Source organism: Podarcis gaigeae, assembly GCF_964106915.1.
Source record: "Podarcis gaigeae genome assembly, chromosome: 14".
Classification (NCBI taxonomy): domain Eukaryota; kingdom Metazoa; phylum Chordata; class Lepidosauria; order Squamata; family Lacertidae; genus Podarcis; species Podarcis gaigeae.
In genome coordinates this window covers 34,545,870-34,559,696 of record NC_139690.1, presented here as the reverse complement: position 1 = coordinate 34,559,696, position 13,827 = coordinate 34,545,870, and the positions used below count along the sequence as shown (strand labels likewise).

Below are 13,827 nucleotides of genomic sequence, written 5' to 3'. Positions count from 1 at the left end.
GCTCTAGCCCTAGCGGAATAGTAGGCTTTTTTCCCATTCTCCGCAGTCCGCCCGAGGCGACTCTATGGTTGCGGGAGGCTGGGCGCGCTCCTCTCCGGCAGCGGCGGGAAGGGAAAGCGGGCTTGAAGCGGAGCCGCAGAGAGAGCGGGCAGCCATGGCCAGAGGTGCCCGCCGAAGGAAGCGGGAGGGCAGGGGAGCCAGGGCGGGTATTGGGCTCTGGAGAAATGAGGGGCACTAGGACCCCAGCAGGGCCAGGCGGGGCTGGTTTGGAGGCTCCTCGGAGTCTGAGCATCCACGGGGCGGGAGAGGGAAGAGTCCCCAACAGCCCCACCGATTCCCCTATTCCGAGACAAAGAAAACCCGTGGAGCTGCTGCTGTTGCTGTTTCCTGACAGGGCTCCTGCGCTTTCAAAGCAGCAGCAGCATGACAGGACAGGCAGAAATTCGCCAGATGTAGCCTTTTCACTCCTCTCTGTGATGTGGGGAGACGCATCTCCTCGCCTGCTGGAGGCAGCCGTGACTGGACAGAGTTCTTATGTGTTTAGCGCTTATGAGATGATTTTGGCTTTCTGGAGGACTAGATGACTTGCTGTGTGTATGTGTATGTGTGTGTGTGTGTGTGTGTGTGTGTATGTTTATTTGGATTTATATCCTGTCTTTCCTCCCCTGGAGGAGCCCAGGGTAGATATATATACAGTATATATATGAAATAGCCTGTGCTTTGGATCTTTTTATCTGTGGTATGTTTGGACTGTAATGGGGGGGGGGAGTTGGGGGGGTCTTTTTAACATTTTGCATGTTGTATTTAAACATTTCTTGTTACATTGCCCAGAGAGCCGTGTTACAGGGCAATTAATGAATAAGTGAATGTAAGTTGCATGTACAGTATTGTACTGAGCAAACGTATAGCTGCCAGAGGTCCAGCCTTCCATCCTCCCCAAGAGAAAGGAAGCTTGGGATGCACAGGAACCCTGCTTATACAATATTGTATTAAACAGCTGCACAACATGGATAAAATGCAACTGGTGGTGATTTCTACCATCCCTGATTAAACAAAGTCCAGCTATCAGATTTCTGTCTCACATACTGGTGTTAAAATGCACAGGAGCTGTGCTAGGGGGAAATTTTTAATATATAGTATGATGGGCATAAGTCACAACAGGCTTGTTCTCTCCCCCTCCCCCCATTTCTGCCGCCCCACTCTACTTGTTGGATTGTTTCTGCAGTATTGTTTGAGATATGGGATGATAAACCGCTGAGCTTCCCTGCAATGGGGTAAGCTCCCGTTGCTCTGTCCCAGTTCCTGCCCAACTAGCAGTTGAAAGCACACCAGTGCAAGTAGATAAATAGGTACCACTGTGGCATGAAGGTAAACGGCATTTCCATGAGCTCTGGTTTCCGTCAAGGTGTTTCATTGTTTGAGATACATTACTGTTTTTCCTAGTTGGGTTGAGCTCCTATACATTTAACAGTGCATGACAGGCACTGCTAACTATTCTTCATTCATACCTGGAAAAAACCCTCTTATATTTCTGTCTGCCATGCAGCTCAATGCACAGGGACACTGCTAGGAAAAATAGTTTGCTTCTATGATTGTTACAGGCATCTTGAGGTTACATGACAGGTAGAAATTCAACAAGTCAAGTTTTTTGGTATGAAGGGGGGGGACTTCACCTGTTAGATATCTGTCTGATATGCAGTAGTTAAATGCTCAGTAGGACTTACAGTGCCTTAACAGAAGAAGTAAAATACATTCTGGGAAAGCAGGATATACTAAAAGTGTTCATCCCAAAAAGTCACATAGAACAAAACAAGAATCAACCCCCATCCCCTTACTAAATGTAAGGTCATTATTTAGGCATTGAACCTTCTCACATATACCTTGGCTGAGTTTTTATTTCTTTTTCTTCATTTTTTGGATGTTGGAGAGTAAGGTGGCATTTCTATTGATTATCTTTAACAGTTTGTTTTGTGGGAAAATTGAGAGAATGAGATCATTTTAGCAAAAATACAAATCCCCCCCCCCCCCACTGAGACTCATAGCTGTCCTTCTGTTTAGGAGTCTAATTCTAATTTTGGAAGATAGCATTGGGATTATCCTGCTTTGTGTAAAGGGAGGGAAGTAGTTTCAAGAGCAGGAATCACATTGTTTGTGGGTTAACTGATCTGTTTTCTCTACAGTGTGGCAGCATCCCTATCTAAACATCTTCAAGCACTTTAAAGTTGAGGAATGGAAAAGGTCCACGAAGGAGGGCGATGTGACAACCTTTATGGTAGTGTCAGAAGTTCCTGATTCTTTCTTGGGTAGTTAAACGTAGCCTTGGTATTAGCACTCAGCTGGTCGCCTGTGGTGAGTGGAAATAGCCTGCAGGCGACCAAGTGTGGCACTGCCACCACTGCTGCTTGTGAGCTCTCCCTTCCATGAATAGGGGGGAGATGGAAAGAGCGACAAATTTATCCTGCCTTTCCCTAATGGAACTCAAAAGTAGCATGCATAAGGGCACCTTTGCCTCCAGATATCTGGACAACAAAGTAGTAACCCAAAGTAGTAATCATAGAATCATTGAATTGTAGAGCTGGAAGGGACCCCAAGGGTAATCTAATCCAACTCCCTGCAGTGCAGGAATCTTGCCCACAGCCATCCCTGGGTGGGTTTGAAACACCAACCTTCTGGTCAACAGCCAGGCGCACTGACCCATTACACCAGGTTGAAGAAGGCTGCGCCAGCCACAGACCCGTTTGGCTTTAGGAAGGTTTCTGCATCATATGCCTTCACACCAAAGCCCTGTACAATTTCAAATGTGTCAGAACTTCCATCTGCTGGAGGTCTCAAACCTGGGGCTTTCTGGGAATTGAACTGGATCCTTGTCCCCCTCCACTTGGAGATCACACTAGGGAGAGTGAAATGGAACACTAAGTCCTTTGCTGATCTTTCCTTAATGCTGTGTTAATTGCCATTATGCTACATACGGGATTCAGCATCCTTGGTGTCCTCCAGCCTTATACTCCAGCTTCTGTGTGACTTGATTTCTTTTACCTGAGCTGTTCCATCTGTTTTATCCTCCTGTCTTCAGGACAAGACTCTGAAAGGGACAGTGTATCGCATCAGTGGTGCTGTGCCTGCTAGTAACTATCTCCAGCTCCCCAAGACCAGTACACAGTCATTGGGTCTCACCGGTCGCTACCTCTACATCCTCTTCAAGCCGGCACCAACCAAATATTTTGTGGTGCACTTGGACGTTGCCACAGAGGTGGGTGAGAGTTTCTCTCCTATTTATTAATGACCAGTTGTGTAATGAAATGAGCAAGAGGGCAATGTTAGGTGGTCTGAGGAAATGCAGATCTCTTACAGTACCCTTTGTGGTACCATCGAGTGGGCCTATCCTCTTTGGAGGCCTTGATCCATTCACCTTTGCAGACTTGGCTTTGTGAGCATTGTAGCTTTCGCTTTTATGAAATGCAAAGTTCTAGTCCTTATGGTTGTCAAAGATAGGCCTGAATAAATCTCATAGGGCCTCTGGAATAAGATTACTGTGGAACAGGAATGGAGAGTCATTGCCCAGCAGAGCTTCCCCACCCCTTGGCTCACTTATAGAGCAGTTGCTGTGCATACAGAAAAGCTCAAATGAAATCCTTCACACTGCTAGTTTAATCTTAACTTTTTTTTCCTCCACTCTTCAGCCGAAAAGCCTCCCAGAGCAGCTTACATATAATCAGGGGCAATAAAAGACATTCCTCGCCAACAGACAGTCAGAAAGGCATAACAAAAAAAGAAAAAGGAAATGAGGCGAGAAGATAGGGGAAGCCGTAAAAACTCAAGACACTAGTTCTTAAAGTTAGATTGTTGTTGTTGCTATAATACCAAGCTGAAATGAACACAGTTCAGAGAAGGTGGAGCCAAACAGTTGGGAGTTAGAACACCTTGCTGATCATCCAGAGATCTCTCAGTAGATCCTGAACTACCTTCTGCCCATCACTGGTCACAGTATGTAGCTTTGCTTAAAATGTAGGTTTTCTTTCATCAGCCATGGATATTGATATTTATTGTTTCTTAAGAACTGGGTGTTTGCTGCCTTCCTATTGAAATAGCTAACCCATGTGAATAGTCTGCATTTCTTTATTTCCAGGACAGCCAGGTGGTCCGCATTTCCTTTTCCAATCTCTTTAAGGAGTTCAAGTCAACTGCCACATGGCTGCAGTTCCCGTTTATTTGTGGGGCAGCCAGAGGGTCAGTCTATGAAAGCACATCCAAGGCTTCCAAGCAAGGTAAAACGCAAAGAAGACCCACCAAATTCCTGTTTGCTCAGCAAGCTTAGGTAGCTCTGAATGCCTTCTGATTTGGTCCTCAGGATGCTGGTGGCTGAAATTAAAAGTTCCTTGAGAAACTAGGTTTTTGGTCAGACTCTGAGTTGATCTGGTAGGGAGAACAGAACGTGGTTATGGATGAAGAAGCAAAGTTTTGCCACCCCCAAAATAATACTGCTTTGGGCATCTATATAAAAGCACCTTGGACTGTTCCCAGCGCTTCCTATATGTCATCACAGCAATCCTTCTAAGGGTCCTTTAAAGTAGACCATGATGATTATCCTTATACCTTATATGGGAAACAGGCACTGAAAGATTATTGGTTCCCCAGGAAGTTTGGGATCTAGGAGAGATTTGAACTGGGTAATTACCTGGATCCCAGCTCACAATCATAGCCACTTCCTCGCAAAGCATTTGAAAATTAGAAGTGGGCTAATGCGTGAAGCCCATTCTGCCTGTAAGGTTTGGAATTTAGTGTGTTGAATGTCTATATAAATTCAGGTGTTTCCTTGGTGTGTTTCTGACCTTTAGACCTGGTGGGCCTGGCTCCCAGCAGTGTGCGGTGGACCTGCCTGATTCTCGACCTCCGCTACATCCTCTCTCTGTACTTGAACAGAAGCTATAGCCATCTCAAGAGTGTCAAGCTCTGCTCCAACCTGCTGGTGAAAAACCTGTTCACTAGTGACTTGCTCTTTGATCCAGGTGAGAATTAAAAGGAACTTGCGTAAAGGATCACTGACTTAATAGTTGCTTGAACGTGGCTGCTAAGATCTCATGGTTAAAGCTGTTTTATATCTAGGGCATTTATTTATTTAAATCATTTATATGCCATTTTACTTTGGGGGCAGGGAATACACAGCTCACAACATTTCTCCAAACATCACAAACATAGTGTAACAATATATCAAAAAAAGAACACCATGAAAGAAAATCAAATGGAAAAACAAAAAAATCCACATTTCAAGCAGCCTCATTAGCAACAAAACGGAACAGCCTTTTCAACATCAGAAAATCAAAGATCATTATGTAACCGGGATTGGGCACAAGTTTGTCCCCCTTGTATTCACCCCAAAATCCAAAATGGAGAATTACCACTTACAGCTATAGACCAGTGAGGACGGAGCATCCTCAGTGGGGATGGAATACTAACTGAAATGTGGAAGAAAACTGAGAAGGAGGGGAATGCAGTCCAGTTGCTTGGAACCCTGAACACTCCAGATTGCAACATGTTCATGCCAATCCCCACTTTTTAATTGGAAGTCATGAATTCCAGCTGTTGAGACTTATAGCACAAACAGACCTCAGTCTGCCAATCAGTCATAGGATACTGACTAGTTTGCATACCGTAGGATTGGGCTGGTGTAATGCTCTTCTCACAGAGATCGATATTGGAGTTCTGCAAGCTCTTTTTCTAACAGATGATGCTTCTGCCTCCTTCATCCTTTCTGTGCTTTTAGGTGTGACCTCCTCTGAGGCTCATCAGTCCAAATTAGTGACACAGGGCATCTCCCCCATGCCACGAGAAATGACATTTCCTGTGCCGAAAGGTGAAAATTGGCACGACCTCTACGATTATGTTAGGTATGGTTTGCTGAATTTTATTTCTGTGGTTCTGGAGTCTGGCACTTAGCTCAGTAGGAAGAGAGGTCCCCCCCCCCCCCGAACTTAGTGTTGGCAGTGATACTGCACTGGGCAAGATCCTGATAAACACCTCTGTGGTGCTGGGACCAAGGAACATCATTGGGCTGCATTCTTGTTACTGCATTTGGGGTTTTGAAGTAGATATTTTCCACATATCTGTGTAAATACAGAAAGCTCCCTGATGAAAGCTGTTCGGCTGCTAACCATTCATTAAGAGTATCTTGATATGTGGTCACTCTCTTTGGTTTGTCCAGGTTGTTTATTGCAACATGCAGTATTTGCTGCATCTGGCCACATTCCAATGGCCATAGTCAGTGTAACTCTGTGTTTTTTGTCTGCTAGTCCAGCATTCTCTTTTGAGCCAGTGAAACAAAACCATTTCTTCCTTACATTCCATGCTTTTTACCAGTCACCCTTTCTCTGATCTTCTTGCTCAGGTTTCCTTCTGATGGGTCCAAGATGCCATTTGACTCTATTCAAAAAGGCACTTTGAATCCTGCTGCAGGTAGGCAAAAAAAGAAAAAAAGGGAGGCTGTAGGGGAATGGAAGCTCTTCATCCCAGGACAAAATTCATCCAACACAGACCATCTTATGCCAGATGAGAGTGGATGTGAGCAAAACATCTACTACAGGAGTAGCCAATGTGCTGCCTTCCAGATACTCTTAACTCCCATCAACTCCAGCAAGCATGGACAGTGGTCAGGAATGATGGGAGTTGTAGTACAGCAACATCTGGTGAGAACCACGTTGGCTAACCCTGTACTAAAAGATGCTACTAGCCATGATCACTATGTTCTACCTCCACTGTTGGAGGCAGCATACCAGCTTCTGGGAATCCTAAATTGGGGAGAGCATTGTTGCACTAAGCCCTGCTTCCAGAAGTCTGCTCTCGCTTCCTAAATTCTATAAGAAATGAGTTAGCAATAGAATACAGTCCTTTTTGCAGCAATGCGTGGCTTGTTCCGGTCCTGGAATCGATTCCCACTTGAGACAGTTTCCCCTAGAGGTCTTCAAGAACCTAATGGTGCAATCCTTTACATATCTATTCTGACGCAAGTCCCAGGTGAGGTTGTGTAGCCTAGATATGATTCCCTGACAGCACAGCCCCATTGAATGCAGTGGGACTTATTTCTGAGCAAACCTGCAGTGGATTGTTGTCACATGTCTTCTGCTTGTCCTTTCAGTTGCTCATGTAGAAGACAATCCAGTTGGCCAGCTTCCAAAGGAAGTATTTCTAAGCAAGCCTGTTCAGGACAGAGTGTCTCTCATCCAACAAATTACCAGCCCGAAGCGAGTGAGTATGCCTTGATAGCTATTTCTCTTGCCCAAATTCATGTATATTTTGGAATAGGATTGCATCTGCCTTTTCAGGAAGCAGTGCTCTATGGCAGTTGCATCTGGCAAAGGGTCTTGATTTAGCTCTCCTTAGAACCTGGAGATTTGTGACTGTGATCCTTGCTTTTCAATGCTTATCATTTTCTCAGACTCCTCGCCGGTCTCCCTTCCTTACAAAGAGCATCCCCAAGATTCACCGGGCAACCTCTGCACCTCTACAGACAGTAGACACTGTGGACCAGACCTGCTGGAGGGAAGAACCACAGGCCAGAGGGGATTCCTCTCTCCCAGCACCTTCAGAGGGCGATGGCAGCATTCATGTTTATGCCCACAAAAATGGGGATGTTACTGTTCATGCTGTCAGTGTTGATTCTGATGAGGTAAGCATGCACCATAGCCATGACTGTTGAGTGCACATTCTAGAATAATAAATCCATAGCTTGTTTTCACCTTTGATTGGAAAAGATGGTCAGATGAGGAAGGCTTATCTGCTACTCCTCAAGAAAGAGACAGCAAAAGAGCCACCATTGCTGCTTCCCAGAGAATCTCTTACCTGTTAAAGGGAAGATATCTAATACTCTTCCTTCCAAAGGACTCCAGGGCAGCAAGATGACTCTTGTCTCTGTAAGGAGAAGTGTTCAATGGCTACTTCCTCTCGCTTGATTGTGAGATTATTATGGGCAGTAAAATTGTATGTTATGGGGAGCCATCTGGGATATAGCCACTAGACTGAACTTTACCTTTATAAGGTTGCACAAAGAGTGCAAGCAACATAGAAAAAATATAACGCTCTATAACAGGGGTGGGATACCCACCGCCCTCCAGAGGTTGGACTACAACCCCCTTCATCCTGACCACTGGTCATGCTGGCCAGCCCAACTACATCTGGAGGGCTGATAAATAATAACACACCCCTAAATGGTTCTTGACTCCCATGCCAACATTTTAATTTATTTTGTCTCTTTCCAGGATGTGTGTGCACAAGCGGTGGGAACAAAGGTGATCTCCACCAAGGACTCAGTTCGTTGCATGGTGAGAGATCCTGCCTTTTAGTACTATTTAAAGTGCCACTCTTTAACTTCCCATCTCCCCTTGCTACCTGGAAGAGGTGCCTTGATTTCACAGACATAGCTACATCAGGCCTCTTCAGCCACTGATAGCTGCAGACTGTCAGTATTTTGCAGGAGTGCAGGAGAGTTTCAAGCACAAACTGAAACTTTAGATTTGCATATTTATAGTGGATTAAATCACTCTTCTTACCCCGGTGCAGAGGTTTTCAAACTTTTTGAGTCCATTGTTTTCTTAACCAGCTAAATCCATTCTTTCAGCGGCAACCCTGTGGGGCTCAAGAGTCCAGTTATGGCAACCCTTGCCTGCAGAGCTGACAGCCTCTCACACTTTTTCGGACACCCTCCCTTGTGGAGTGTTCCCTCAGTCTCCTCTCCCCTCTCCTTGGGAGTCCTCCAGGCAGCTGCTGCTGCTGTCCTGGTCTCTGGTGAGCTTCCTCCCCACTAAATAGAGGTGCCTCCCAGAGGCACCGTTCATCTGCGGAACATATAGCCAGGGCTGCTGCAAAAAAACAGTTGTGTAAGCCTTTGGGAAGCAGAGATGTGGGAAGGCATCAAAGGATGGGAAGGAAACAGGGACAGAGACCAGTGTTGCCCACAGCACCCCTGACCATCGTTGAAGTCACCCCAGGGTGCCACGGCACACTGGTTGAAAATCACTGCCCTGGTGTAACAGATCCACTTTAAATAGGAACAAGATGATTAGTGGTTTGAAAAGCAGCGAGGAAATGAATTGAAAAGTTTCATATGAACAAATGATTAATGGTAAGATGTGAAAAAACCCTGTAAACAAATCAGGATAAATGCTCATTGTCATGTAACACACACCCCTTTAACAAATCATGATGTAGGCTCAATAAAGACTGGCCATGGCTTTACCACTTCAAAAGCTTTTCGTACAAGCAAATCAGGATCAATTCTGAATCCACAGGTTGGCTGGAGAAGTCGTGGATATCTTGAGTCTTGGCCTCTTTCCTATGATCATTACTGCCCACATCAGTCCCTGCGCTAGCAGTGGCTGCCAACCCTCCAATTTTGGCCAATATGTGTGCATGGAGCAGCTGCTGGAAATAGGAAGCTGCCTTATCCCAAGTCAGACCATTGGTCCATCTGTGTGAGTATTAACTACACTGACTGGCAGCAGCTCGCCAGGCCTTTCGGCCAGCAATCTTAAGAACGTAAGAAGAGCTTGCTGGATCAGGCCAGTGCCCCATCTAGTCCAACATCCTGTTCTCACAGGGGCTAAGCAGAGCACTCTGCCCATCCGCAGTTCCCAGCACCTGATATTCAGCGGCATAATGCCTTTGACTTTGGAGGCAGAACATAGCCATTATGGATGGTCGCCATAGATAGCCTTGTTCTCCATGAATTTCTCCATTCCCTTTTTAAAAGCCAAGTTGGCAGCCATCACTGCCTCATGCAGGAGTGAGTTTCGTAGTTTAACTATGCACTGTGTGAGGGAGCCATTTATTTTAACCGTCCTTAATCTTCCAACAAGACCTTTCCCTACCCAGGGATTGAACCTGGGACCTTTGCTTGAAATGCAAGCGCTTTGTCATAGAACAACAGTCCTTATGTCAAGGAGAGGCCTCTCCCATCCCATAATTTGGTTGGGTAACATGCCCTTAAAAGAAACTTCTACGCATGTCAAGATTCCTTTCCTGAATGGAAAAGATGGAGGCTCACTTCAGTGTATTATTGTACGTAGTCCTGGCCTTAGCAGAGTACAGTGGTATCTCGGGTTACATACGCTTCAGGTTACAGACAGTTCAGGTTACAGACTCTGCTAACCCAGAAATATTACTTCGGGTTAAGAACTTTGCTTCAGGATGAGAACAGAAATCGTGCAGTGGCGGCAGGAGGCCCCATTAGCTAAAGTGGTGCTTCAGGTTGAGAACAGTTTCAGGTTAAGAACAGACCTCCAGAATGAATTAAGTTCTTAACCCGAGGTACCACTGTATCTTAAATCTGATGACGGATTGATTTTTCTCCTCCAGAAGCTCTTGCCAGATCCAATCCTGAAACTGAAGAAGGTTATTGGGTTTGGAGGCTGCAGCACCAAATGGGTCAGTATGCTTTGAATTTATTCATCGTACGGATCTGGCACTTAATGTTTCAAGCAAGCAGTGTAGTCTGCTCCCTGCAGAAGTCTCTCATTTGACCTTTTGTCTTTGTAACCCAGGCTCTGTGGGCTGCAAATGGATCTGTGGTGGTCTACCCCTGCCATGCTCTGATTATAGCAATTGCATTAGACACTGGCAAACAGCGGTTCTTTGCTGGGCACACTGATAAGGTAATATTTGTTTCTGAGACTTGGGTAGAATTAGAAGCAGTATTTTGGTATCTCATAAACTTCACCCAGCTGTTGTGAAAGCAGGGTTGCGGAACCTGTGGCCTTCCAGATTGAGGTACAACTCTCAGCAGCCCTGACCATTAGCTCTGCTGGCTAGGGCTGATGGGAGTCAGCATCCAGCAACATCTGGAGAGCCACAGGTTACCCCCCCCCCATGTTAAAGAATTTCATATCTACAGCCTGACTTCCTGCTTTAATTCGCGAAAGTTAATTTCTTTGATTTTGATCATTGTGCGCATGCAGTTTTTGCAGCTGTTAATAAACAGCAAGGGGCAGGCATTCTTTTGCTGTGTTATTTGTCCAATATCCTTGTACACCTTTGGCTCCCGCATCTTGCTTCCAAAATACCTTTGTCATTGTTTCTGCATTGGTGCATGTCTCTCTGTGTGTATTGTGTGAAAGCTACAGGTATAATACTATGGATATACTAATACTAATAGTAATAAACTATTGTTTATGAAGATGCACTCATTAATAAACTGTAGTTTGTTAAGCCAAGGATGACCATTGGGTTCAGCCCAAGGTTCTGGGCAAGTCAGAATGGGCAACAGGCATAACTGAGGCTAGAAGGGGATAGTGGCAGCACTTAAGGGGCATTCAGACCCATAGGACCAAGTGCCCCCATTCAATTTTATGGCCCCTAAAAACAGGCACCAACTCTGGGCAAAAGGGTCATATCTATTTTTTACTAAAAAGAAGATATCAATTAGCTTGATGATGAGCGTAATGACTAATTAATGAATGAGTTGCTTCTTGCAAACAAAGAAGTCTTGAAGTAAAACATAGTGTACCAGTTTAAAATATGACACGTTGAAAATGTTCATGTACAATAAACAAATTATATAAGGAAAAGCATCCGTCCTCCATACAACTGCAATACCACTACAAACATGCTAGCACACGCACAAAACCATGGCCCCCAAAAGCACCATGTCCCTTGAAGCCTTGGAGAATTGGAACATCTTTGCCTGCTGTCGAAAAGATGCCATTGTTGGCACCGGGTGATATTCCCTGGGGAGAGAACCCTGAGAGACTAAGCTGGGGACCGGAAAGTCTGCATTTGAAATCTTGCCTTCGTACAGAGAGCTCAGCTGGTAGATCCCGAGACCCCTTAATCTTAGGGTTCTGGGTTCAAACCCCACCTTGGGTGAAAGATTCCTGCCTTGCAGGGGGTTGGACTAGATGACTCTTGTGGCCCCTTCTAACTGCAATTCTATAATTCTATCATGGGCTTTAGGCAAGCCATATTCATCCTTAGCACCAACACTAACTATCACCATCTGCAACGGGGGGAATAATAATTCTGGCCTACCTTACAGGGCTCTTGTAAGTGAAGGTGAAGCTCTTCCAGTTCTATGTGAATGCTAAGTAGCAGGTGGTGGCCGAGGTTACAGCAGCAACAGCCATTCTCTGGAGACCTTCATGCTTCTGTTACCAGTTTAATAAAAACCCCATAAGAAGGATTTGATGACCTTTCAACTCTTTGATCAGCTCCTGTATGTTGGGCAAATTGGTGTGGTTTGAAAGAGGAGCAGTAACAGGCAGTTCCTTCCTATGTAAAAGACACATGATTCTCCTGAAAGGAATCCAATTATGCTTAATGCCACAGGGTACCCTTTCCCACAATGTCTCAATTTTCTGCAGGTGGCGGCATTGGCATTCAACGGCAACAGCACTTTGCTGGCCTCTGCACAGATAGGGCAACTGAGCGTGATACGTCTTTGGGATTTTCCATCGGGGAGGTGCCTCTGCATGTTTAAAACGGGGATGCAATCAATCTCTTGCCTCAGGTAAGTGCAGGAGGGAGCAGGGTAGGCTGGGGCACAAGGAGGAGCTGGAACTCTTGACTCCCAAAGGCTTTAATTTTAAGATTAGTATGGTACGTAAGGCAAGTCACAGGTTGCAAGAACCAGCGGTTACATGGGAGGTCAAAGGCATGGTTGGGCATGCTCTAAAATATTGAACCGACAAGTGACAAGCCCCTTGCACCTTCCATTTGAGGGACAGGAGGGCACAGCATTTAGCAAGCCAAGCAGCCAGAGCCCTGAGGCTAGGCGGGCAAAAGGGCACTCCTTCTGTAGCGGGTTGGCTAGGTGAGGTTTATGCACACTGGCATCTCCATGCCCTAGTTGCCAGCTTGGCATCAAATGTATTCCCAGCTGTTTCCTGGGAAGGCACTGGAGAAATCTCAGCTGGTAAAGCTGAGGAGTGTGTGTCTGGAACAAAGATAACAGAAGTCACTTCTGAGAGTTTTCCTGAGCCTCCTTTGGAGGGCAGATCTCAACAGATGTCTCTTGATCAAAATCTGCTATGCCCACCCTGCCAAGGGTCTAGATCTAACTCCCCAAACTCCTCCTTAAGATATCTCTCTCTCTCTCTCTCTCTCTCTCTCTCTCTCTCTCACACACACACACACACACACCCTGTCCATGACACCTTCACAGGACTCATGGCAGCAAGGTAGAAAATGAAAGACTGCCAGTTTTGATGCTGTCAAAACTGGGTTTTTAGTGAACAGCAGAATCTGGCTTAGAGTAAGTACTCAGACTGCTTCTCCACTTATGCTAGTGCTGTCTACTCTGATGGGCATAAGGTTGCCAAGGGGTTCAGGCAGAGGTTTTCCACGTCACTTGCTATTACCTGATGCTTTTAACTGGAGATTGAACCTGGGTTGTTCTGTGTGCAAAAGACTGTGCTCTGCTGCTGAGCTCTGGCCCCTCGTTCTTTTGCAGCTTTTCCTACAGTGGGGGTATCCTGTGTGGCACTGGGAAGGACCGACATGGGAAAACAGTGAGTGAATCAGCATTTCTTTCTTTGCAGTGGGTGTGGTGTGGGCAGAGCGTCCAAAGGGCCGGCTAGAAACACCTGCGGTGCTTCATTCCATCCCCCCCCCCCCCCGTCCTAAGCTTCCCCATCTCTGGTCTGTGCTGTCTAACATTCTCGAGTTCTGTCATAGCATGTGGCAAGAAGGGGGTGCAAGGTTTTCCTGATCAGTTATTCACCTGGTTGTTAATGTACTGAGATCCAAATGAAACTTTACTAGAGCTGCTATTGCTTTTTTTAAAAAAAAATCTCAGTACCTTAGAAGAGTGCTGCATTGATTATATGAGAAGGAAGTGCTGCTTTG

At 45.7% G+C, this 13,827-nt stretch overlaps 1 protein-coding gene across 1 annotated transcript in view; it reads left to right on the top strand.

Moving 5' to 3' along the window:
* Positions 1–63: 63 nt before the first annotated feature.
* The window catches only part of WDR90 (WD repeat domain 90), a 41,142-nt gene continuing 27,378 nt past the window's right edge, over positions 64–13,827 (top strand). The window contains exons 1-14 of the mRNA XM_083710795.1: positions 64–164; positions 2,181–2,272; positions 3,074–3,250; positions 4,127–4,265; positions 4,836–5,006; positions 5,762–5,885; positions 6,383–6,450; positions 7,130–7,239; positions 7,430–7,660; positions 8,250–8,312; positions 10,345–10,413; positions 10,530–10,640; positions 12,345–12,490; positions 13,433–13,490. Of these exons, the coding sequence (XP_083566921.1) occupies positions 65–164; positions 2,181–2,272; positions 3,074–3,250; positions 4,127–4,265; positions 4,836–5,006; positions 5,762–5,885; positions 6,383–6,450; positions 7,130–7,239; positions 7,430–7,660; positions 8,250–8,312; positions 10,345–10,413; positions 10,530–10,640; positions 12,345–12,490; positions 13,433–13,490 (1,659 nt within the window). The 5' untranslated portion in view covers position 64. The remainder of the gene's footprint in view (positions 165–2,180; positions 2,273–3,073; positions 3,251–4,126; positions 4,266–4,835; positions 5,007–5,761; positions 5,886–6,382; positions 6,451–7,129; positions 7,240–7,429; positions 7,661–8,249; positions 8,313–10,344; positions 10,414–10,529; positions 10,641–12,344; positions 12,491–13,432; positions 13,491–13,827) is intronic.